Genomic DNA, 23,743 nt, shown 5'->3' on the forward strand with positions numbered 1-23,743 from the left:
TAAGAACCTAGGCGCTATTGACGGAGTGAAGTGCGCTGTCTATGATTTGATTTTTTTGTTCAAGTACTCTAGGTATTGTAGCGCCACCTATTTAAGGTTTTTTGATGACACTTTTTGGTTCATGGAGATTTATTTCCTAGGCAGAAGGAGAAGTGAGGGAAAAACGCTTGGTAATGTAATTTATAATATATGAAACCTCTGCACTAAATACGCTACTGTTAAAATACTAAAATTTTGACGAATAAAAGAAGAAAATATGTGACATTTTATTACAAAATATAAACACGATCTCTTTTATTTACATTGTGCTGTATGTTTTGATATAATTTATTATTTTCTATTCATATATATTTATCTAGTTTTAATCATGGAACTGCAGTGCATACTCGGATTGAAATGCAATGACTTTGCAATGATTGCCGCTGACCAGATGATCATAAACAGCATAATTGTAATGACTGATGGTAAGTTTATTTACGTGTTAGTTACTAAATTAAAACGCCAGTTACGGAAAGAGAGACCTAGGCCCTCCTACGTGTACACGTTCAACGCAGCTGGCCAACTTTATTGTCACGCGTGCAATAGAGTATTTAAGAGCAAGTTCGGCCTGGCCAGCCACGTTAGGGCTCATGCTAGACAACGTCCATAATGTGTTTATTTGGGGTCGCCGTCATCGAAAACGATGAGGAGGACTATATATATATACTAAATTATCATCAGAAAGTCAGAATGTGGAAATGCCATGTCCAAGTGTAATTAATGTGAATAATCAATGAGTTATTATTGGTAAGTACTCGTATAGAGAAGCCATACCCAACAATGAAATTGTCGCAATAGGGTTGTTTCCATCTACAAATCTTAGGGCAGAATTGTATCCTAATAAATTCTTTTGGATTATAAGAACATGTTAAACAACTTTTAGGGGACCTGTAATGACCATATTTTTGTAAATATTGAATTTAAAATATCTTTTGGGACACGTTACGTGACCAAACTCGAAACGTCATTGAAGATTCTGATGACGTCACAACTCTCGGATTGACACTGTTGACAGTTAGGCGATAAACAACAAATGACAAATGTCAGTTGACAGTTCGTATCTTCTACGTGCGTATGTAGTTATGTGTCAAACCGTAAACTGTGACGTCACACAATTTTCAAAGAGCGTTTTGGGCGCGAAAGCATCTGTCAAAATATATTTTGTTAATTTAACATATTTAAAGGCGTTTTTAGTATAAAAGTTGAATTTTAGGGCAACATTTAGTAAATATAGAACGTAATACCTGTACGAGCGTTTCAAAAAATTTGAAACAACCCTTTTGCAACCTGGACCACGCGACCAAAACATCGTGAGCGCCGTAAAATTCATGATGGTTACGCGTTTAGGTCGCAAGATTCACGCTCCGCTTCTATTATTTTCAAAACAATAACAACTCATGGCGCAAAATACGGTGTTCTGTGCCGGTTCTATAATAATCAATTCATTCAAGTTCAATCAAGTTCTATAATATTTACGTGTTACTCTTATTGACTAAATTATTGGACCAAGAAAGTCAGAATGCGGAAATGCCTGTAAATTTTTTGTGAAAAATAAAAAGTTTATAGTGGTCAAAAAAGTTGCCAAAAAACCTCGCGTGATTTGTTCACAAGCCCTTTATTGTACAAAAATACATATTAAAAGTAACATACAATTAGTACGAGTATAAAGGCGAACTTACGACCGAAGGCGAAGAACGCAGACGGTGGCCACTGCCTTCGGCCAGAAAATGAAGTTTTTGAGAGAGTTATTGAGGAGAAGAAGGTGTAAAGAGAACATTGAAGAGAAGAAAAAGAGTGTAAAGATCTGTCCAGCGGCGGATTGGAAGCCAATTGAGATTTTGACGGTAGAAAGACACATGATCGTACTTTCGTAGGCCGAAAATGAATCTTATACAGATATTCTGTAAACGATCTAACTTGTCCAGAAGTTCTTTTGACATGTCAAGGTTTACAGCGTCCCCGTAGTCTAGTAAATCAGCTGGTAGCTGGTAGATTTTGAGCTCTTAGGTCTTCCCGAAAAAATAACAATGTATCTATTTTAAAATAGGAGCGTACAGATTTTAACACTTTCAGTGCGAGCGACTAGCGGTTTCTTGGCACTAAAAGTGTTGAAAGGTCAGCAACACGCATGTGAAAATGAGATCCCTGCAGTTACACGCGTCCATAGGATATGGTAACCCTTTTTCCATTAGGTGGTCTCTATTCTTGTTTGCCACTGACGTGTGAACATACATCAGTGCCTATGCCAATTCTTGGGATTAGGTAACAAACGGACTCGTAGGGACTAGCCAAGATGACAATCGTACATCGACAAAAGCCAAACAATAAGACATAATCCTTCCCCTCTTCTTTTTTCTTTTTATTATTTTTTCTTCTTTTTCCTTCTTTACAATCCTGCAACAAACTGTTTCGGTTTAGTCCAATGGTTGACTGGTAGAGAATGCCCCAAGGCGTCAAGTCCACCATTTGTGGCAGTCCACATCAAAAGGAACCTTATGGCTATGGAAGGTAGAGGCAAGGAACAGAATCTCCATAGGCAGAACTGTTGCAAAAGTGTCCAGCTGTCAGCTATAAATAATAGTTCCAAATCTCTCCAGAGTAGCGCTAGAGTAGCTAAGAACCTAGGCGTTATTGACGGAGTGAAGTGCGCTGCCTATGATTAGATTTTTTTCTCAAGTATTCTAGTTATTGAAGCGCCACCTATTTATGGTTTTTTGTTGGACACTTTTTGGTATATGGAGATGTTCCATACTTATGGCGGTCGGCGCTTGTGTCGCATAGTACCATATATTTAGTATGGTGTACCGAACTTTTTGGCCACTTTGACTGCTACAAAGTATTTGATGCTGACTGTACTGCATTAGCATTGGTGCGCCGCTAATAATGGCGTAAGGGCCGACAGCCATAAGGTCCCTTTTGATTCGACTGTCGCATTTGCACTCTTTTTTGTAAATTTGTGGAATAAAGTAGAATAAATAAATGTATCGTAATATATGAGTAGAGATTAACTTTCGATTGGCGTTTTCATCCACGATTGCCATCCTTCGCTATGCCCCCTGGCTGGCTGGGCTGGAATATGATGATGATTAAGGACAATTTGGCACAGCACAACTAAGCAATACATCAGCCACTCAGCTGTGTACAATTGTTTGAAAGCAGTATCTGCGTTTAATTGCTACCAGACAACTAGATGAGAAATTAGCCGTTCCATCTTCCCTTGAACTGTGTTGAGAGGTTTAGGCTTGGCGCAAACTAGATATTATGAGCAAGGCTCGAAATTGGCTTATAAAATACCGGCTTATTTCGGTTTTCCTCCGAACTTTTATAAGATCGCGAACGTTGTAAGAATTGTATTGTAACCTAAAACCGGTTTATTCGACGAGCGACGAAACGGCCGGCCGCCCTGGTGGTGTGCCACGTAAACATAGATACCGACATAGGAATAAACTGGTTTGCTTTAAACCGGTTAATTTGACTGTTCTCATAAAAACCGGTTTAAAATATAGGTTTTTCGAGCGAAACCGAAATTAAAAGGTTTTGCGCCAAGTACATAATAACGGTTTGGAAATTTAACCGGTTTCCGAGCCTTGTTATGAAGTAGGCCAACTTGTCCACACCAGTTTTTTAATAAGGACAATTTACGAGTATATAATATTTTTTGAATAATATATTTTCGTGTTATTATTTGACAACTGGTCTGGCCTAGTGGATAGTGACCCTGCCTATGAAACCGATGGTCCTGGTGTCGAATCCCGGTAAGGGGATTTATTTGTGTGATGAGCCGTGCATGTTTTCTATGTACTTATGTAAGTATTCGTATGTTATACTTATATTTGTTTGTGTCTAGTGGGTAGTGACCCTGCCTATGAAGCCGATGGTCCTTCTTAATGTAAATTTACAGTGCAAACAAAGTTTTCTCTGACAATCGACCTCTATTTCAATTTTTTGCTATAAGTAATTGCATGTATTGTATGTACTCAGCTTAAACGCCGTGGAAAATCTCAAAGCTACATTAAAGGTCCCACTGGCTCAGAAAAAGACGACGAAGACGCTACTGGATTTTTAACGATTTCCCCTACTTAGCTTAAAGAGAACGATCTATTTTAAGTTTTACCTTATTTGCCACTTTTTCCTTGTCTTTGGGGATTCCTTCGTTGAAATTGTCTCGAAAATTCACTATTAAAATACCTACTTATTGACTGAAAGCAATTTAATGATTTTTGATACAAGTGTTTATCGCTAAATGTACTTTTATTTCAACAGGTAACTAGTATTCATTGAGACAGTTCTAACAAAACCTAACACAATTCGAGTGCGTTCTTTTATCACAAAGTTCCTATGGCCACCTCCTGTCTCCATCATCAGATCAGCTCGATAGTACCATAATATTGCACTGTCATCCCATTTACAAATAAATAAATAATAAATAAATATTATAGGACATTCAGAAACGCAAATAAGCATTCTTTAATATAGTATAAGCCACATGCCTTATTCACACGGTTTTCATTGATCAAAATTTTATGAAAATCGGCACGTTTAACCCAACTCTCCAAGAAGAGGTGCTCCTTGGGAAAGGGCTCTAAAATACTACGCTGTGAGTAACACTAAGGTCCGTTTTTAGGGTTCCGTAGCCAAATGGCAAAAAACGGAACCCTTATAGATTCGTCATGTCCGTCTGTCTGTCCGATTATGTCACCGCCACTTTTTTTATTCCGTAGACTAAAATGACGTTACATATGTAAGACATGACATTTCTTAGTACCACATGAAAAGTTATTTTAGTCTACGGAATAAAAAACAGAATATAGGTACCGAGTTGGGTTATAAACAATATTTGGGAGAAAAACATAAAAACTCAAAAACGGGCAGTTTTCCAGCTATCTACCTACCTACCTACCTACCGACCTAGTTAGCAAATTTCATCGAAATCGTTAAAGCCGTTTCCGAGATACCCGAAATATTTTAAATATAAATAGGTATATAAGAATTGCTTGTATAAAGGTTGTACAATATTAATGTTAAACTCTGACGTTGACTGTACGTCAGAGATATGTTTGTATACAATACCTTTTTTTTTAACTGTTATAAGAGGGGGACGAGTAGTTGATTCCGCGTGCAAAATATTTATGAATGTCGCTGGTTCCAAAATCATCCTTAAATATTACTTTATAAAGTTCAATTTCAAAAGGATATTTATAAAGATTTTGCAAGGTTAAGGTATTGTAGGCTGTAACCCATTCGATCAATCATCTTTAATGCTTTAGGGACGTATGCAAATTACGTTGAAGGTGTATTAGGTATGTCAGTGATGTATTAAGGGGACAAACAACGTTCAACATATATGTATGTAGAGATTGTAGGGTTTAAATACCAGCCCATTCATACAAGAGACGTGGGATGTAGTCATTTTAATTTATAGTGAAGTGTTTCAGATGTGTGTGAAATTCAGGGATACTTAACCTTGAAATACATATCATACGGTAACAAAGAGAATTTGAAATAGAAACTTTGTAGCGACGTAAATTTACTGCCATCTTTCGACACATAATTATAACTTTTAGAACGCCATTTGACTTTGATCCTTATTCTTTCACTGATATGTGTTTAATTTGTTAAATTTCAAAAAGTGGCGCCATCTAATAGATCAAAGGCCAAATTAGCAGCATCGTTTCGAGCGATGGCGCCATAACCTTTAACGATCAACATGAAACTCCCAAGCAAACCCGTTTTCAAACGCCTACTTCGCAAGCATCTTATGTCAGAAGAACTTATATAAGTTTCACCATCATGTATATTTACATAATTATATGTATTAGTCTATCTTTTATAGATTATATAAGTAGTAGTATTAACTATTTATATATTTTTAATATTATTTGACTTAACGTTTAATTTTTTTCTTATTATTTTTTCCTGCACCAACATACACAAATGTCTCTGTTTGACCCAATGGTTGATTGGTAGAGAATGCCTTTTGGCATTAAGTTCGCCATTTGTACATTTTTCTTTATGTGTGCAATAAAGTTTAAATAAATAAATAAAGTCGCTAGGGACCTCATACTATTGTCACTCTGACACGATCCGAAATGGTACTGAAATTAAATTCCTTAATTGTAGACTAGAGATACTGGATTGCTGTTCCTAGGGTCGCAAGTTCAAATCTCGCTCGACGCGATTAATTTTTCTGTTTCCTAAAATCTGTTATTTCGTATACTAGCCAATTGAAAAGTTCATAGGGATTAATTTACGTACCTTCGGTAGTTCAGTCGGAAAAACGCATTAGATCGGTGCTTCACATCTTCAGTTAAAATTTAAAATCTCGCTCGAACCGGATTTTTGAAGTGAAAACTGCGCTGTGCACTTTTTGTGATGGGGAAAAAATGTTAAACTCGCGTCAGGACGTCAGGTGTCACGTGACCGTTAGATTGAAAATACGTAAGACGGACACGTGACATCATGGTGATGTGCAAATTGAATGTCACCGAAGCCTGGTTACTTTTGAAAAATCGTATCTCACTCAAGAGTGACATTTTATTTTCTTCATAATCAAAGTGCTGTCATAACGGTTAAAGAGGTTTAATCTTTGTTAATTGTGTTGTATTGTATCTTTGTGTTGTTGGGTGTCCATGATTGTAGATACTCAACTTTTTCCTTAACAAAAAGTTAAATAACAGAAAAGAAGCATGATTGTTTTACTTAATATGATGGTGAACGATTCATTAACATTTACTGGTTGTGTAGGCTGTAGTCTTGCTCACGTCTCATGAATTACTCTGTATATGTTATATATTACTTAACACTAAAATTCGCATTTCAAAATATCTTCCACAATCAAATTTATTTACGTAGGTATAATAGAAAATTATCTCTTTTTATAAAATTTCGTCCGTTGTCCGTGTAACAAATAGTGAGACCGGTATTGTAGCAAATCAAACCGGTATTGTAGCAAGTGCAGTGAGTGAACCAATCAACCAGAAGGCACTTAGTACGTCAACTCCAACTGGACGTCCTGCTCCCACACACGAGCCTCCTCGCCCACAGCGGGCAACCGCCGCACGAGCGAAAGAGAGACTCGCAGCAGGCACAAAACCAGTCCGGCGTGCCGAGCAGATAAGGCAACCGGTGAAACAAGTGCCCTCGCCTAAACCGACCGCCACTGACGATTCAAAAAATAACGACTCGATTTCAACAACAAATGCTCTCATAATTAGTGATTGCCATCAGCTGAAGTCTCAAGAATGTGAAAAAAATACGGATTCAACTATAAACCTAACACAGGGTGAGCAATCCCCTATTGAAGAATGGAAATTCCCAAAATACAACCGCCGTTGGCGCACCGATAAACAAGTAGCGATAAAAGGAACTGCAACAAATACAAACATTGGCGGAGTAGAGGTCCTAAAATACCTGCACGGATGCTTTTTCAAAAAAGATACGACATCCGACAACATCATTAGTCATTTAAAGAGCATAAAAGATGGCTACATCTACACGGCAGAGAAGATTCCTTCAAAACGCGATACCTATAATTCCTTTAAGATTGGAATTCCGAGCGCTGTATACGAAGACTTCCTTTCAACATCTGTATGGCCGCTAAATACTAGCGTCTCAAAATGGCAGCCGTTTCTCAGACCCAGGGAGACCAGGTCTACCAGGTCTCCCGGACATGACCGCGTCGACCGACTCTGAGAAAACAGCAGTTAACTCTCAAATAACTGTCCTACACCAAAATATTAACCGACTAGAAAATAAAACTTATAAGCTGGAATGCGAACTACAGCTACAGAATACTGTAGACATCCTATGCCTCACAGAACACTGGCTTAGTTCAACTGAGATTGCCTCTGTTAACATTTTAAACTACTGTCTTCGAGCACAGTTTTCGAGATCCTCACGCCGAGGTGGAGGTTCCTGCATCTACGTGAAACAAGGCGTCACTACCATCGAGCGAAAAGAGATCACTGACCTATCCGTGGAAACCCACTTTGAAGTTTGCGGCATTGAGTGTGTTGGTTTGGATTTACTTGTCGTGTGTATCTACAGACCTCCGTGCGGTGATGTATCCTTATTTTTTTCTAAATTGAATGTACTTTGTAATTTAAATTCCCTTAAAAGATACAAGGTGATAATTGTGGGAGATATGAACATTGATTTTCTATCAAATAACAGTAACACTAAGACTTTAAAAAACATTTTAAAACAGTTTGGTTTGATGCAACTAATTGACTCGCCAACTAGAATAACGCACTTAACGAAAACCTGTTTAGATCACATATACACCAATTTAACTAAATCTGAAATAAATCATGTATTATGCACTAATTTAAACGTATCTGATCATCTAAGTGTAGCCGTAGTATGCAGTACAAAACACCGCAACGAAAAGAACACTTGTGTTATTAAACGATTGTTCACAAAAACTAATATAAGTAATTTTACTCTTAGTCTTGATTTTTATGATTGGACCGAAATGTTAGCTAAATACGCTTCTCCTACACAACAAATCGAGTCGGTCTTAAATGTAATTAAACATTATTTTGACATCTATTTTCCGTTAAAGAAATGCCCTATAAAAAAACATGTAAATGAGTGGGTCAATGAACATATACGTCAATTGCGCTATCAAGTTCGTAAATCAAAATGTACGCTATCGCAGAGCCCGGCTGACACTGAGTTATTTTCGAAATTACTACATCTTGAGGCACGATATTCGTCCGCATTAAAAAATACTAGATATGAATTCATAAATAACATTATTTCTAATGCTGATGACGTGCGTCGTTGTGTTTGGCGTGTCGTTGCGTTGGAGACCTGCAAAAACAACAACGCGGGGAGCACCGCGCTGGACGTACTCGTGAGCCGGTCGCTTGGAGACTGCGCCGCCGCGCGCGCCGCCGCTGCGGCCGATCAGCTGAACCACTATTACGTAACGGCCAACGATAACAGTGCCGGGCCAAGTGTGAATGATGCACTCGCCTATTTAGAACAATATCTCTCGGGTAAGTCGCCCATATTTCAATGTAACCCTTTCACACTGGCCGAAATTTTGGACACCATAAGGTCTATAAAATTAAAAGAATCGAAAGATATAAATGATATGTCCACTCACATTCTTAACTATTTACCACCAATCCTGGTGTCTTTATTGCTAAGCCTGTTTAACGATTGTATTAAATCTGGAACCTATCCGAACTCTCTAAAAAATATAAGGGTTCAGCCAATTTATAAGGGTAAAGGTGAGATGCATCTTGCAAAATTTTATAGACCTATATCCTTAATACCGATCGTCTCTAAAGTTTTCGAGCGCCTGTTGAGTACGAGGATAATAGATCACCTCACTACAAATAACATCCTTAACAAACAGCAATATGCCTACCAAGCCGGGCGCTCCACGGTGCATGCCGCGCGTGACGTCATCGCGCGCGTCATGACCCACCTCGAGCGAGGGCGAAAAGTAGCAGCTATATTTTGTGACTTGTCGCGCGCATTCGAAATGGTCGACCACGAACTACTTCTCAAAAAGATGGCGCGCTACGGTATGGATGGCAGCTTTCTCGATGCGGTCGCATCATTTTTATGTAACCGAAAGCAATGCACATACGTGTTTAACACTAGGTCTAAAATTGAATCACTACCCGGCTGCGCCGTGCCCCAGGGGTCGACAATGGGAAATTACCTATTTTTACTACTTGTGAATGACATTACGGCAGCTTGCCCTGACCCTGAATATGTAATGTTCGCTGATGACACTTGTATTATAGTTAACGCCGACAGTGTACCTAATTTAAAGCAAAAACTAAATCAGGCAGTTGAAAAAATATCAGCATGGTTTCAGGCTAATGGCATGCTTCTCAACGTCGAAAAAACGAACCTGATCCACTTTCAGCTTTGCAATAGAAAAAACGATAAACTTAACATTTTATCTAACAACGTACTTTTACCGCAAGTGGATCAAGTAAAATATCTTGGATTTAAATCGACTCGGGTCTCACGTGGTCGCCTCATATAGATGCCACCTGCGCCAAACTGAGCTCTGCGTGCTATGCGCTGTCGAGGCTTGCTCCAACCCTGTCCCTAGATAACATAAAAAAGGCATATTACGGGTACTTCCATTCCATCCTAATCTATGGTGTTGACCTTTGGGCGACGGCGGCTGACCGCGACAAGGTTCTAAAAGCTCAAAAACGGGCTATTCGAATAATGGCTAAAAAACCTCACGATCATCCAGCACAGAATCTTTTTAAAGAACTAAAAATACTTACCCTACCCAGCGTTTACATTCTTGAAGCCGCCCTGCACGTTAGGCAGAGCCTTGCGTCGCATCCGACTCGCGCGCAGCACCACGCCCCTGGCCGGACCACGCGTGGCCAGCACCTGCTAGTCGTACCATCTCGGAGACTCGCTAGGGCTCGGAAATCACTTAGTGTCTTGGGGCCCAAGATTTACAACTCTCTTCCAGCTGATATAAAAGAATCACGATCTGACGCAATTTTCAAAAATAAACTGAAAAATATTTTGTTACTCATGGCTTGTTACACCATTGAAGAATTTTTTGAGAAAATTAAATCACTCAATGAACTAGGTATATCATTGACCCACTCACATAAATAACTGCCTATTGCATAATAATTGTACCTATTTGGTCATTGAACCATTATTTTAATGAATTATTAAATTATTTTTAGTTTTTTTTCCGATTTATACCTAGGTTAAGAAAAAATGACATGTAAAATGTTGAATTTTACCAATAAATTTAAAAAAAAAAAAAAAAAAAAAAAAAAAAAAAAAAAAAAAAAAAAAAAAAAAAAAAAAAAAAAAAAAAAAAAAAAAAAAAAAAAAAAACTGCTACTCAATTTCTCCAAAATATTTAAAATGCACAACGTTAATATTCAAGTTTTCACTTCTGCCGGCACTCCCGGAGTGCAACCCGTTGTTTTTTTTTTCACTTAATACTTACTTGGCTTGCGCAATGACCCAAAATGAGTCTTGGTCTCCAACAGAACAGTCCGCCATTTTGCTGGATCCTGTGCGAATTTACGCCAGGTTTCGGTGACACCGAGCTCACGGAGGTCTACCTCCACTCTATCCGCCCAACGATATTTAGGATGACCAACAGGACGGCGTCCAGTTGGTCGACCCATGTATGCTCTTCTGACTGCTCGATCTTTTGAGGTGTTTTCAATAAATAGCCTTTAATTTCAAATTCCAATAGGGTTGTTTCCATCTACAAATCTTAGGGCAGAATTGTATCTCAATAAATTCTTTTGGATTATAAGAACATGTTAAACTACTTTTAGGGGATCTGTAATGACCATATTTTTGTAAATATTGAATTTAAAATATCTTTTGGCACACGTCACGTGACCAAACTCGAAACGTCATTGGAGATTCTGATGACGTCACAACTCTCGGATTGACACTGTTGACAGTTAGGCGATAGAGAACAAATGACAAATGTCAGTTGACAGTTCGTATCTTCTACGTGTGTATGTAGTTATGTGTCAAACCGTAAACTGTGAAGTCACACAATTTTCAAAGAGCGTTTTGGGCGCGAAAGCATCTGTCAAAATATATTTTGTTAATTTAACATATTTAAAGCCGTTTTTAGTATAAAAGTTGAATTTTAGGGCAACTTTTAGTTAATATAGAACGTAATACAAGCGTTTAAAAAAATTGGAAACATCACATATTTGCATCATTTCAGAACATGAAAAGATCTTCAAAATTGATGACAAGATGATAATGGCCGTCGTCGGTGAACACGGTGAAACCCAGCAGTTCGTCCACTACCTCATGAGGAACATGCATTTATACCAAATAAGGAACAATTACTCATTGGACATCGGGGCTGTAGCGCACTTCGCTAGGCGGAATTTGGCTGATGCTATGCGTAGATCGGTAAGTATTGTCAACAGTTAAGTATTTATCATCATCATCATCATCACCTCGTGAGTTCCCCTTCTCTCACTTTTAGAGAAGGTTTTGGCCAAATAATGCTCGAGTACTTTGGGAGAAACAAGCAATATCCTCAAAAGTCACATCTCTAGAGCATTTATCTATGAACTTTTGGGCATCAGATTTTAGTGTTGATTTTCGCCGCCAATTTTTTAATGGATTGTGTTTTCTGATTAGACTCATGTTTTATTCAACTGGTCAGTTTTAAATTTAGTCAAGTCTTTCTAGTTTCTAGTCTTGTTATGCTGATATAACTGAGTTATGGTCAAGCCATTCTAATATCAATTTAGTGCGTTGCTGTCTTCATTGCCTCGCATTGGGCATTGTACAGATTGGACATTGGACGCTGTGAAAATAACTTCTATGGCTTTATATACATATATATATATATATATATATATATATGCTATGTCGGTGGCAAACAAGCATACGGCTCGCCTGGTGGCGAGCAGTCTTCGTAGCCTATGTACGCCTGCAACTCCAGAAGACCCGGTTATGTTCTTAACTTACTATATCTTTTCTTTTCTTACCCCCAGAGATCGTATAACGGCGCTATCTTAGCTGGCTATGACGACAAAGAGGGGGGGCAGCTGTATTTCCTCGAGGGTCTGGGTGTCAGTCAACAGATGCCGTTCGCTGCGATTGGCCTGGCTGGCATGCTGAGTGTGGGCGTCCTGTGTCGGTATCACAAGCCAAGTTAGTTGTTTTCTTTATGAACTAGTCCGCTATGATAACTAAGATGGGCAGCTGTGTTTCCAGGGTTTGGGAGTGAGTCTGCAGGTGCCGTTCGTTGCGATCGGCATTGCAGTGGTGATTTTTTAGGCGTTCTGTGTCGGATTCACAAGTCAAGTTAGTAGTGTTCTTTATGAAGTAGCCGGTAACGATGTAAAAGATAGGTAGCTGTATTTCCTCGAGGGTCTGGGAGTGAGTTTAGAGATACCCTTCGCTTAGGCCTGGCTAGAGTGGCTAGCTTGCTGAGCTTGGGTGTCATGTGTCGGTATCGTATCGCCAAGTTAGTTGTTTTGTTATTTCGTTATGATATTACTTACTTACTCTGTTGGCTCAGCGACCCAAAATGAGACTTGGCCTCCGACACAAGACAGCGCCACTTTTCTCGGTCCTGTGCGACCTCTCGCCAATTGTCGACTCGAAGCTCGCGCAGATCCGCCTTCACCATGTCGCTCCAGCGATACCTAGGGCGTCCGATAGGACGTCCTCCTGCTAGGCGACCCAGGTACGCTCTTTTTACGTTCCGATCTTCGTCCATTCTCTCAAGGTGGCCTAACCAACGGAGTCTGTGGGCTTTACTTTCTCCCATGATGTTAGGTTCAGCCACTAGGTCTTCAATCTCACGGTTCTTAAGGACTGTCCAACTTCCATCCGGTCTTTGTTTGGGGCCCAATATTTTACGGAGGAAAAGTAGGAGGAGGAGGAGGAGTAGGAGGAGAGGAGGAGGAGGAGGAGTAGGAGGAGAGGAGGAGGAGGTGGAGGTAAGTATATCATACGAAAAGACTGAGTATCTCCACATGCGACGCTATAAAAATACCCGTGTTCCACCCCAAAACCTAAATGTAGGAGATATAGTGTACAAAGGCGTGTCCAAATTTAAATACTTAGGCTGCACCGTTACTGATACCAACAATCGTGACGAGGACATAAAGATTAGGATCCAGAATACATTGCGATGCAGTGCAGCCCTACACAAGGTGTTAGTGTCCAAGCTTCTAAGCAGACGCACCAAGATCCGAATCTATAAGACCGTGATTCGCCCAATCCTAACCTACGGATGCGAAGCATGGACACTAACACTCAAGGAAGAAAACATGCTGCTAGTTGCCGAGAGGAAATCGTTATGATATTATTAAATACTATTTACCAAAATTTTTAGGCTATGTATACTCGCATATATATAGTAAAAATCAATCAAAAACAGACATCCGCTAGTACATATATTATACGTTACTTTCATGTAATTGCCCCCGATCGCTGTGAGAGGCTGTTTGTTTGTATGTTTGTGCGTGCCAACGAATATTTCCAATTTACCGACTTAGCTAAATTAAAAAAAAAGATGTATCACAACTTAAAAAAAATGGTGATACAGCAGAAATGGTTCATAAATAACTTTTTCATTCAACATAAGAAGCTATTATATATTTTTTGGATTTGCCTAATATTCCGCCTCCATTACCTTACATTGACACTTAATACAAGTACAAAATAATTCTTTCCCCCTAGATCTAACAGAAGCAGAAGCGTACGAGGTACTAAAACTATCAACACAAGAAATCCAGCAGCGTTTCATCGTGCAGCTGCCCAAGTTCCAAGTGTCTTTGGTGTCAAAAGATGGCGTCAAGCAGTTACCGACGTTACAGCATGGATCGTAATAAACTTTGAGGTAAATACATTTTGTTTTCTTTATTTATCTTTCATCTTAGGTAAGGCTTTGTATAATATGGGTATAAAAGTAAACAAAAATAATGCAACATCAGGGCCGCAGAGAGAGGAACCGACGTACTATACGCGCCGTGTCCAAGATTACCGACTTCTGTATTCGCTCTTGATCTAGCCACTCAACAAGTCTCTTCTATTTTTATTATTTGGAAAGAAAGAAAGAAAATACATTTATTAACATCATAACTTTTACAAACATTTGACAAAACTGTATAAAAACACACACAACACAAATTATTTAGATGTTAAACAGGATTCCCATTCAGCATATTATATTTTGACGACCGGTTTGGCCTAGTGGGTAGTGAACCTGCCTACGAAGCTGATGGTCCCGAGGTTCAAATCCTGGTAAGGTATCCTTGTGTGATGAGTATGGATATTTGTTCCTGAGTCATGGGTGTTTTCTATGTATTTAAGTATTTATAGATATTTATATATTATATATATCGTTGTCTAAGTACCCTCAACACAAGCCTTGTTGAGCTTACTGTGGGACTTAGTTAATTTGTGTAATAATGTCCTATAATATTTATTATTATCATTATATTGCCACGGCAAGTCATGGCGCTGATTTTCAGTGGGGACCTGATTTAAATCTACGCTACATCTAAACTAACATCTTATTAACTAGCATCTGCCCTTGACTTTGTCCGCTTAAAAGGCCTTTTCCCTTTCCTGATCTATTTGTTCTCCCTTAATAAATTTATCCCATTTTAGCCGCTTAAGGGATGATTCCCGAGATAAAAAAAATCTAGTAAATAAATCCAGGATAATCTGTATACCAAATTTCATCAAATCTTTTTGTAATCATCGGGACCGTGCGCGTTGGAGGGTCTGCCATCTTTTGGCCTGAATCGGAACAATAAACATGTAAATTTACACGTCACGTGTTTTCTTGTGCATAGTAGGTTCTGCCATCTTGTGGGCTACATCGGAACAATAAACATCACATTTACGCCTCGCGCCAAAAATCTGACGGCTCCTGTGCTGCCTCCTACAGTTCATGCACGCTCCCTATCTTGAGCCCTTTCTGTAGGAACATTCATCGATTCGAAATCTGAGTTTTTGACTTTCGCTCTATAGAAAAAAAGTCACTAACATAGCTCTAAAATGCTCTTTAAAAATTATAATAAATTTTGCACAAAAGCTAAACATAGGTATATAAATTATTTCTAAAAATTACAATACGAGTATTATACTTGGTACGTCAGTAGGTATTTAATTAGATTTATTTTTTAAAACGTTCTCAAAATCTTTGTACAAACGTTTTATCGTTTGAGGAGTTACAATCGATATATTTGAATTATTTACTCGTGTAACAGGAGCCACCTGGTTATTTTTTCCTACCAAAGATATAATTTCATAACCTACACACATACTATATCTACATAGGTATTACCGTGGTGATAATAGGTCTGTCGTGTGCCGCCTCTTATCGTGATACCTTGACGTAACTATTTGCATAGATAACGTATACTTAGAGTACACATATCGCGACATAGTGTCTCATATAAAATGTGGTAAACATTACATTATCTATGGGAGGATTACGCCACAATTGGACTATCATAGTAATATTATCGTAGATATAGGAGTCATTAATATGAAGAACCTACGATGGTGTATTAAAGCATGGCTTGGAAGAACAACCGTCATTTTGAAAATATTACCATTAAGGACCCATTTATGATGAGTAGAAAAAGTTCGTTCAGAGTCTGTGGACGTCGATGGGGCGTATTTAATCGTTAACATTGGTAATCTCGCCATTTACTAAATCGTTATCTGAAAAATTACAAGGAAATAATTAATAAAATGAATTAAGTTTCAATGGCACCATTTATGCTGCACTTTGGAACGTAAGTTAAACCTTTTTAATGAATTCTACGCGTGCGAATTCGCCGGCGGAGGATGGGATGTTTAAATGATTATGTTTATCTATTCTTATTCCACTGAATATATTCATATTTAAACGTCACACTACAATTGTTCTACAATTCTTTCATGTCTATAATTTTGAAATGATTTTTGAAATAAATAAATTTAAACGCGTTTCTTTTGACTATGTACTATCGAAGACAAAAGGAAAGTAAAGTAGGAGAAGGAAAGTGATGACCAATAGTATGGCACTTAAAAAAGTGGGTACCTACCCATCGAAAAAACTTTCATAAAAATCCTTAAATAACTTCAAGGTAAACAAATTAAAACCAAATCCAACAATCCGCACTGTTGCCGCCCTAATTGTGCAAATCTCAAAATAATGAGGTCCAAGACAAATCAGTTAAGAAACTATCGTGGGATCCAGCTTATCTCCACTAACACCAACACTAACTGATATGGACCTTAAGGCGTTATATTAAGGATTAAAATTGGTCAGTTCATGTAAACACCCGTTCAGTCGTCATAAGATATATCCGAGCGGCTACGGTGCTTATAAATATCTGTACACGCACTCTAGCCCCATGACAATAAAGGCGTGTTCAGATATTTGTGAGCACCTTGGCCGTTCCGATATATCTGATAGCGACTGTTACTCAGAAAACTGAATTACATTAGCCATTGGTAGTCCTTAAGTCTTTGTATTAAGGTATAAAAATGGTCAGCTCTCTGTCGAACATGGATTTGCGAACAATCCATTAACATTCTGGTTTGAAAACAATAAGACCAAGGATTTCAGAACATTAATCTGATGTGTCGTACTGCGCTTGTTTGTAAGAGTTGAAATCTTACCTTGAATCTTCTGAGAGCCATTCCATTTTATATATACCATATACAGGTATTGAATTGAAAGCTTTATTGACACATTAGGTATTCATATCTTTGTTAGTAACAATGTAACAAAACAATAAACGAAATAAAAATAAAAATAATGTTAGTATTATTTAAGGCTGAATCAAAAACTAAAAATAATTTCAAATTTTAAAATGCGCAGTCTAGATTGCCCGCTGTCACCGGACATGTAATTTCATCCAGTGTTGGTGGAACGGACAATCCAGCCTGCTGGCCACCACGCGTAGGAGGCTGTTGGAGCTGGCGCACACGCGTCGCATCAGGGATGCCGCATTTATTATTTATTCAACTGCAATAATTTACTGTATATGGATACAGAAATCGCGAAAAAAGATGACATTTTATATGGGAGATGACTCTCCCACAGAAAATGTCGAGGTCAGACAGAGAAAATGTATGAAACAGCCATTTGTTACGCGATTTCGGAGTTGGTACCATAGTAAAAGTTGCTCAGTATGACCTATATATTCACCGCGTAATATTGCAGGTGACTAAATAAACATTCTGTATACCTACGCTTCGCAAGATAAAATCACCTGCAAAACTATTTGGAATAACAAAAGCGCGTAAAAATAAATATGGGAAACTCTTTTAGTTCTTTATTAAATAAGATTGTGTCAAATACTTTTCGTTTGGTCTCTAGAGGGCCATAAAGAAATAACATACAAACATATTACTATGCGACGTTGTCGCGCTGTGGGGTAAAAAAAGTGTGACGTAGTTCTTGCTCAATTTTCGTATATTTTGGACGCTTTTAACATTGATTTATGTATGGAAAAACTTAGAGGAAAAGCTGTGACAATTTATATTTTGTCATTATTCACACAGGAAAAGGTTTTACATGAAGAAATCCATCTGACCTTTCCTCTTATCGAGACAAATTTCATAAACCACTTGTAAGAGAATTTTCCACAATAAAAGGGAATTATGACTAACAGTTTAACAGACAAATGACTAACGTAACGAGTCCATTCTTAAAGATAACAGATAACAAGTTTCTCAGCATTTTTTACTGATAGCACACGGTAAAGATTTTCACGTTTCGTAATTATTAATTTAGGAAAAATACGAATATGACATCAAAAGGCATTTCCAAAAAATGCGATGAGTTGAAAACAGACAATTTTAATCAGTTTGAGATCAGCTCGGTTTTGAACCCACGACGCAAAAAGAGATGTCTGTCTTTCTGTGGCATCGTAGCTCTCCAACGGATAGACCGATTTCCATGCGGTTTTTTTAACGCGAAAGCGAGTTTCCTTGCGGTGGCTCTTAGCTATGCTTGTTATAAATCGATCCTGTAGTTTGAAGAGTATCAGCTCTTATCCAAAATTATGTAAGGCATTTTTGTGATAAATTGGTTTTATTTTGCAAATTATATTAATAAAGCGAAGGGGGTTTATAGTTATGGACGGCAAAGCTCGATTTTTGCTTATAGTGCTAATATTACTGGAAGTTCAAATTTTAAAGTGTTTTTATTTGTATAAGTGTGTATAAGTATTACAAACTGATTACAGTGGTGATCAATGAATATGTGTATCACTATACCGTGCTTGATGGCGCACAAAAATTTGAATAATTTCCTTACATAGGTATTATATTATTAATATTTAAAGTCATGTCATAAAGTGTAAAAACAATTGACAATTAAAAATGTCAACAGTTTATGCTTAAACTGATTTAGGGTTAACATTCTAAAATGGACAGGCAATTTTTATAAATCTTACTAGCTATGCAGAACACACTTTTTTTATGGTAGAGGAGGCAAACGAGCAGACGGATCACCTGATGGTAAGCGATTACCGCCGCCCATGGTGACCTGCAACACCACGTACTTTTACGTATAAGGGTAGTATTTGTGGAAACAGGAAAGAAAAGAAGAGAGGAAGTTTCGATAGCTTTGAAAAATCAAATTAGTGTTTTACCATATCAGTATTACCTTTTAGTTTGTCTACCGTTCTGGCCTAGTAGATAGTGACCCTGCCTATGAAGCCGATGGGCCCGGGTTCAAATCCTGGTAAGGACATTTATGTATGTATGTATATACTTTATTGTACATAGAAATAAAAACACGAAAAACACAGTTACAGAGTATATTAAATACAACAAAGGCGAACTTACCCCTGTATGGGATCTCTTCCAGTTAACCTTTGAAGAAATGAGTAAAACAGAAGTAACGGTGAATGAATGACAAACACAAACAAAAGTGTACAATCACTGAAATTAATGAAATGCACGTTTTGAATACACATTGATACAAATATACATAGATAGAAAAATAACCATAAAATAATGCATACATATATATATATATAAATAAAAATACATAAATATTAAATATATAAAATAAATAGAAATATGACACATATCATATTTATATGTGTGATCAGCATGTATATTTGTTCCTGAGTCATGGGTGTTTTCTATATATTGAAGTATTTAAAAAAATATTTATATATTATGTATATCGTTATCTGAGTACCCTCAACCCAAGCTTTATTGAGCTTACTGGGACTTAGTCAATTTGATTAATAATATCCTATAATATTTATTTTATTTATCTTAGTATCAAGAAGTAATCAATTTAAAGTAATCCATTTATTACGTGGAAACAGGATCAATATCTCACATCAAACAATTTATTATAATTAAAAAATAAAATCCATAACCTTATATCAATCGAAAATATCTTAATTAAAATATTTGAAACACTCGAGTAGAAATCCGTGTGACCAAGAGGGAACAATAAAATCGTTAACGGCCGTGCTTTCCTACGATGTAGATCGTGTGACGATTATTATCAATCAAACGCAACGGAATATTGAGCGATTAATTAGTTATAATATTAATAAATGAATAAATAAATACTATAGGGACATAATTACACAAATTGACTAAGTCCCACGGTAAGACAAGAAGGCTTGTGTAGTTTTGAAAAAATGAAAATGAAAAATGAAAAATATTTATTTCGTAACTTATAAGTAAACTTTTTACATCTGTGCCGATGCCTCTTTTTAAGTAATGAATATACTTGTATTAAGAAGCACCGCTCTCCCGTAGTGGTAGCTTACAATTTTGGTGTGTACATTACATATACAGGCCATTATTAAGTTATACACCGTGTTTTTATTGAATTGCGTTAACTTCGGGGTATTGTTAAGTCCGTTTAAGGAAACTACATGACATAGATAATATTACAAAAAAAAATATATATTTTTGTTTTTTTTTTTTACATTTTTTTGTCATAAAAAGTAATTAAATGTTACATATGGCGTTGTTGTTGCACTGGCATTACATTTATCTCAATCAAACAATTGAAAACTGTGACATGTCAATGTCATTTCGAACATCGATCGTCCGAGATAGTACTTACGTTTAGTAACAAATGTATTAACCCGTACTAAACACTAATCAATATGTGAACGGGCCCTAAGGTAAGTGTACACACTCGTAAGGGCTTTATAAGATAAAAATAAAATATTGATTATCTCCGAAATGGAGTTAATTAGAATACCGGTGTCTTTGAGAAAGTTACTTAATTTAAGCTCAGCAATGCACCCTTGAAATTAACGCAAATAAAAAAAAAACATGGTGTATAAAATTTAAATTAAATTTAAATTAAATTAAATTAAATGAGTTTAGTTGTAGTAATTGATGTGTTATCTGAATAAATATTGTTCTATTCTATTCTAAATATTAGGTCTAGATACCATATAGATCGGATACGTTTTTTAAACAAAAACGGCATTTCTGACACTGACATATCCGATCCATATCGTATATAGACCTAATATTTGACGTATCTTAAAGTTCGAAGCAGGCCGTGTGTACAAAGAAACGTGAGAGATGTTGACTTTTGATCTATGATTGATTGAGATGGTATGTAAATACCACGATCACATGTCGGGTCACAAATACCGTAATAATTGGTATTTTTCCAACCTCGGTTGTTAGAGAGACTTCCGTTCGAAGAAAACTAACTCTACGGCCGCAAATGTTGTTATTTAAGTAACTTATGATGATGTAATAACAACAATTTTAACAAATTTTGCGTAAACGATCATAATTGTTAAAATTATTTATAAATCGAATCATATATATATATGTATGTATGATCACTTCTACGATTACTACTCCCAATTGCGGCCTACCTCTAAATTATGGTGATTCCTAACTTCCTAAGACACATTTTTCTTATACATACTACGTTAGAGGCAAAGAAGCATACGGCCTGCCTGATGGTAAGAAGTGTCCGTAGCCTATGGACGCCTGCAACTCCAGAATTAGCTGGTTCATAAATATTTTATATGGCAATGGATGAAAAATTTTTAGGTATAGAAAATCTAGGAAAATTGTTTTTAAAATATTACCTTTTCCTTCGTCACTTCTAAATTGCACTTCACTTAACACCTCCCAAAACTTCCACAATAACTTCACTATTTAAAACATACTTTCATTTGTAAATTGAACCATAAATCCGTGTCACAAGGTCAATAACAGACAGTAACTTCAAAAACCCTCAACGATCAAAAAACACTTGCCAAAATGAACTCCCGCGGCGCAAGGTTGTTATTTAGCGCAGAAAATCCAACGAAGAGACCTTTTTCAGTACTCGTAAAACACTTGTAATTCCAAATTGAACCGTACGCCCGTGCCGCAAGGTCGGTATTACGATGGAGCGCGGAGGCTGCGCGGGAGACGAGCGCGCAAGGCCGCTGCGTGTGCGACGATGAGCGTTATCACGAGATGCGCAGTCTTGTCAGTTTTCTTGAGGGCGATGCGGTTTTGACGAAATGATAAGGTTTTCATCTTGTTTTACATATACAAATAATTTATTGAAAAAGTATTGTACAGTGGTAGCACTTAAGGATTAAGGATAAGGAAAAGTTTAAAAATGCCTGAACTAAGAGTTCCTGTGTTTCAGACAGAATAGGACAATACTAATGAATTTGGAATTATTCACTTAGTATAATTATAAATAGTACACAGTAAAAATCTTATCACCTTAACAAAATAACTTATTTAAGTATTATATAAATATATATACGGCCCGCCTGATGGTAAGCAGTATCCATAGCCTATGTACGCCTGCAACTCCAGAGGAGTTACATGCGCGTTGCCGACCCTAACCCCCTCCCGCCCCTCGTTGAGCTCTGGCAACCTTACTCACCAGCAGGAACACAACACTATGAGTAGGGTCTAGTGTTAATTGGCTGCGATTTTCTGTAAGGTGGAGGTACTTCCCCAGTTGGGCTCTGCCCTAGTTCTGGAATGACATCCGCTGTGCTGTGCCCTACCACACAGAGCGAGATGACATTCACAATGCCCATACCTCTCTTAAAGTACAGTATCTCTATATCAAAGTACAGTAAGTAATCATTGAACGACTATTGATAAGTTCTGTGTATGTCAAATTTCGAAATGCGCGTCGTAGCATAGCCCGCTAAGTATATAAGTCTAGTTTTGCATTTAACCTGTTGTACGAAAATGGGTCCAAAAAGACAAAAAATCTAGATAAACATACGTGCTTTCTTTGTACGGTTTGGATACATATAATATCTTTGCGCCTTAAGTTACGATATTCAGTGTTGATACGACCTTGACCAGGGGGCCTAGCCAAAATGATCGTTTGCAGACAACGAAATGAAGTGACTCTCGCAGGGGCGCATGTTCAATAGCATATCAAAATGAGATAAAATCCGTATCAATTTTTTAAGACTGAATCGGCCTTCTTGTTCAGTGAGCATTTTCCTCGACGGTATCGGTCATCAGTGAGACTTGATTTCGAGATCATTTTTAGTTTTTTAGTTAAGTGGTAAAACGTTAACATTACCTAAAATAAATAGAACGCGTAGGGTAAGTAATGAAACAATAATGTAAATATAAATATAAGTTCTGTAAATATAGTTGTAAGGTTATTTCATTCGTATGTATGTACGAATAAAAGGCTGGATACTATCTAAATAATAAAATCATTTATGTACAGTCACGTCTAAAAATATCGGAACGAAAAATGTGCCAAAAATATATATACACTACCTTATTATATGGGTAATAAGTCGTGTATACATATTTTTGGCACTTTTTCCGTATCGATATTTTCAGACATGACCGTACACACATTTTTATTACAAATAAATATTTTATTCATTCAATAATTAGACCTTCAGTAAGGCCACTCTTGCATGCATGACTGCAGTGTTCCAATAGTATTTCAATGTTGGAAATTTTTAATATACCTCTAAAGTATGGTTTGTAAACTCATTATTAGCTTCAATAAAAACACAGTGTATAAATAAGGTATTTTCAAAATTACTATCTATTGTTTTTGACTTCTTTTTTAGGGTTCCGTACCCCGAGGGTTAAACGGGTCCCTATTACTGAGACTCCGCTCCGTCCGTGTGTCTGTCTTTCCGCCTGTCACCAGGCTTGATCTAATAAATCGTGATAGTTAGACAGTTGATATTTTCACAGATGATGTATTTCTGTTGCCGCTATAACAACAAATACT

At 37.2% G+C, this 23,743-nt stretch overlaps 2 protein-coding genes across 5 annotated transcripts in view; one reads left to right on the top strand and one right to left on the bottom strand.

The window, feature by feature from the left end:
• LOC133518613 (uncharacterized) overlaps nucleotides 1-21,934 on the bottom strand; it is a 218,949-nt gene extending 197,015 nt beyond the window's left edge. For 2 of the 4 annotated variants that reach the window (XM_061852279.1, XM_061852277.1), the window contains exon 1: nucleotides 21,603-21,878. The gene's annotated coding sequence lies outside the window, so the exon portion shown is untranslated. Of the gene's footprint in view, nucleotides 1-21,602 lie in introns of all 4 variants that reach the window. The other 2 variants (XM_061852278.1, XM_061852282.1) reach the window with 2 other exon arrangements.
• LOC133518631 (proteasome subunit beta type-2-like) lies at nucleotides 159-14,397 on the top strand. Its single transcript, XM_061852308.1, has 4 exons — nucleotides 159-464; nucleotides 11,747-11,940; nucleotides 12,534-12,693; nucleotides 14,233-14,397. Exons 1-4 carry the CDS (start codon nucleotides 368-370, stop codon nucleotides 14,379-14,381), a joined length of 600 nt encoding a protein of 199 aa, XP_061708292.1. The 5' UTR covers nucleotides 159-367; the 3' UTR covers nucleotides 14,382-14,397.
• Nucleotides 21,935-23,743: the final 1,809 nt, after the last annotated feature.

This window comes from Cydia pomonella, chromosome 6 (assembly GCF_033807575.1).
Source record: "Cydia pomonella isolate Wapato2018A chromosome 6, ilCydPomo1, whole genome shotgun sequence".
Taxonomy (NCBI): domain Eukaryota; kingdom Metazoa; phylum Arthropoda; class Insecta; order Lepidoptera; family Tortricidae; genus Cydia; species Cydia pomonella.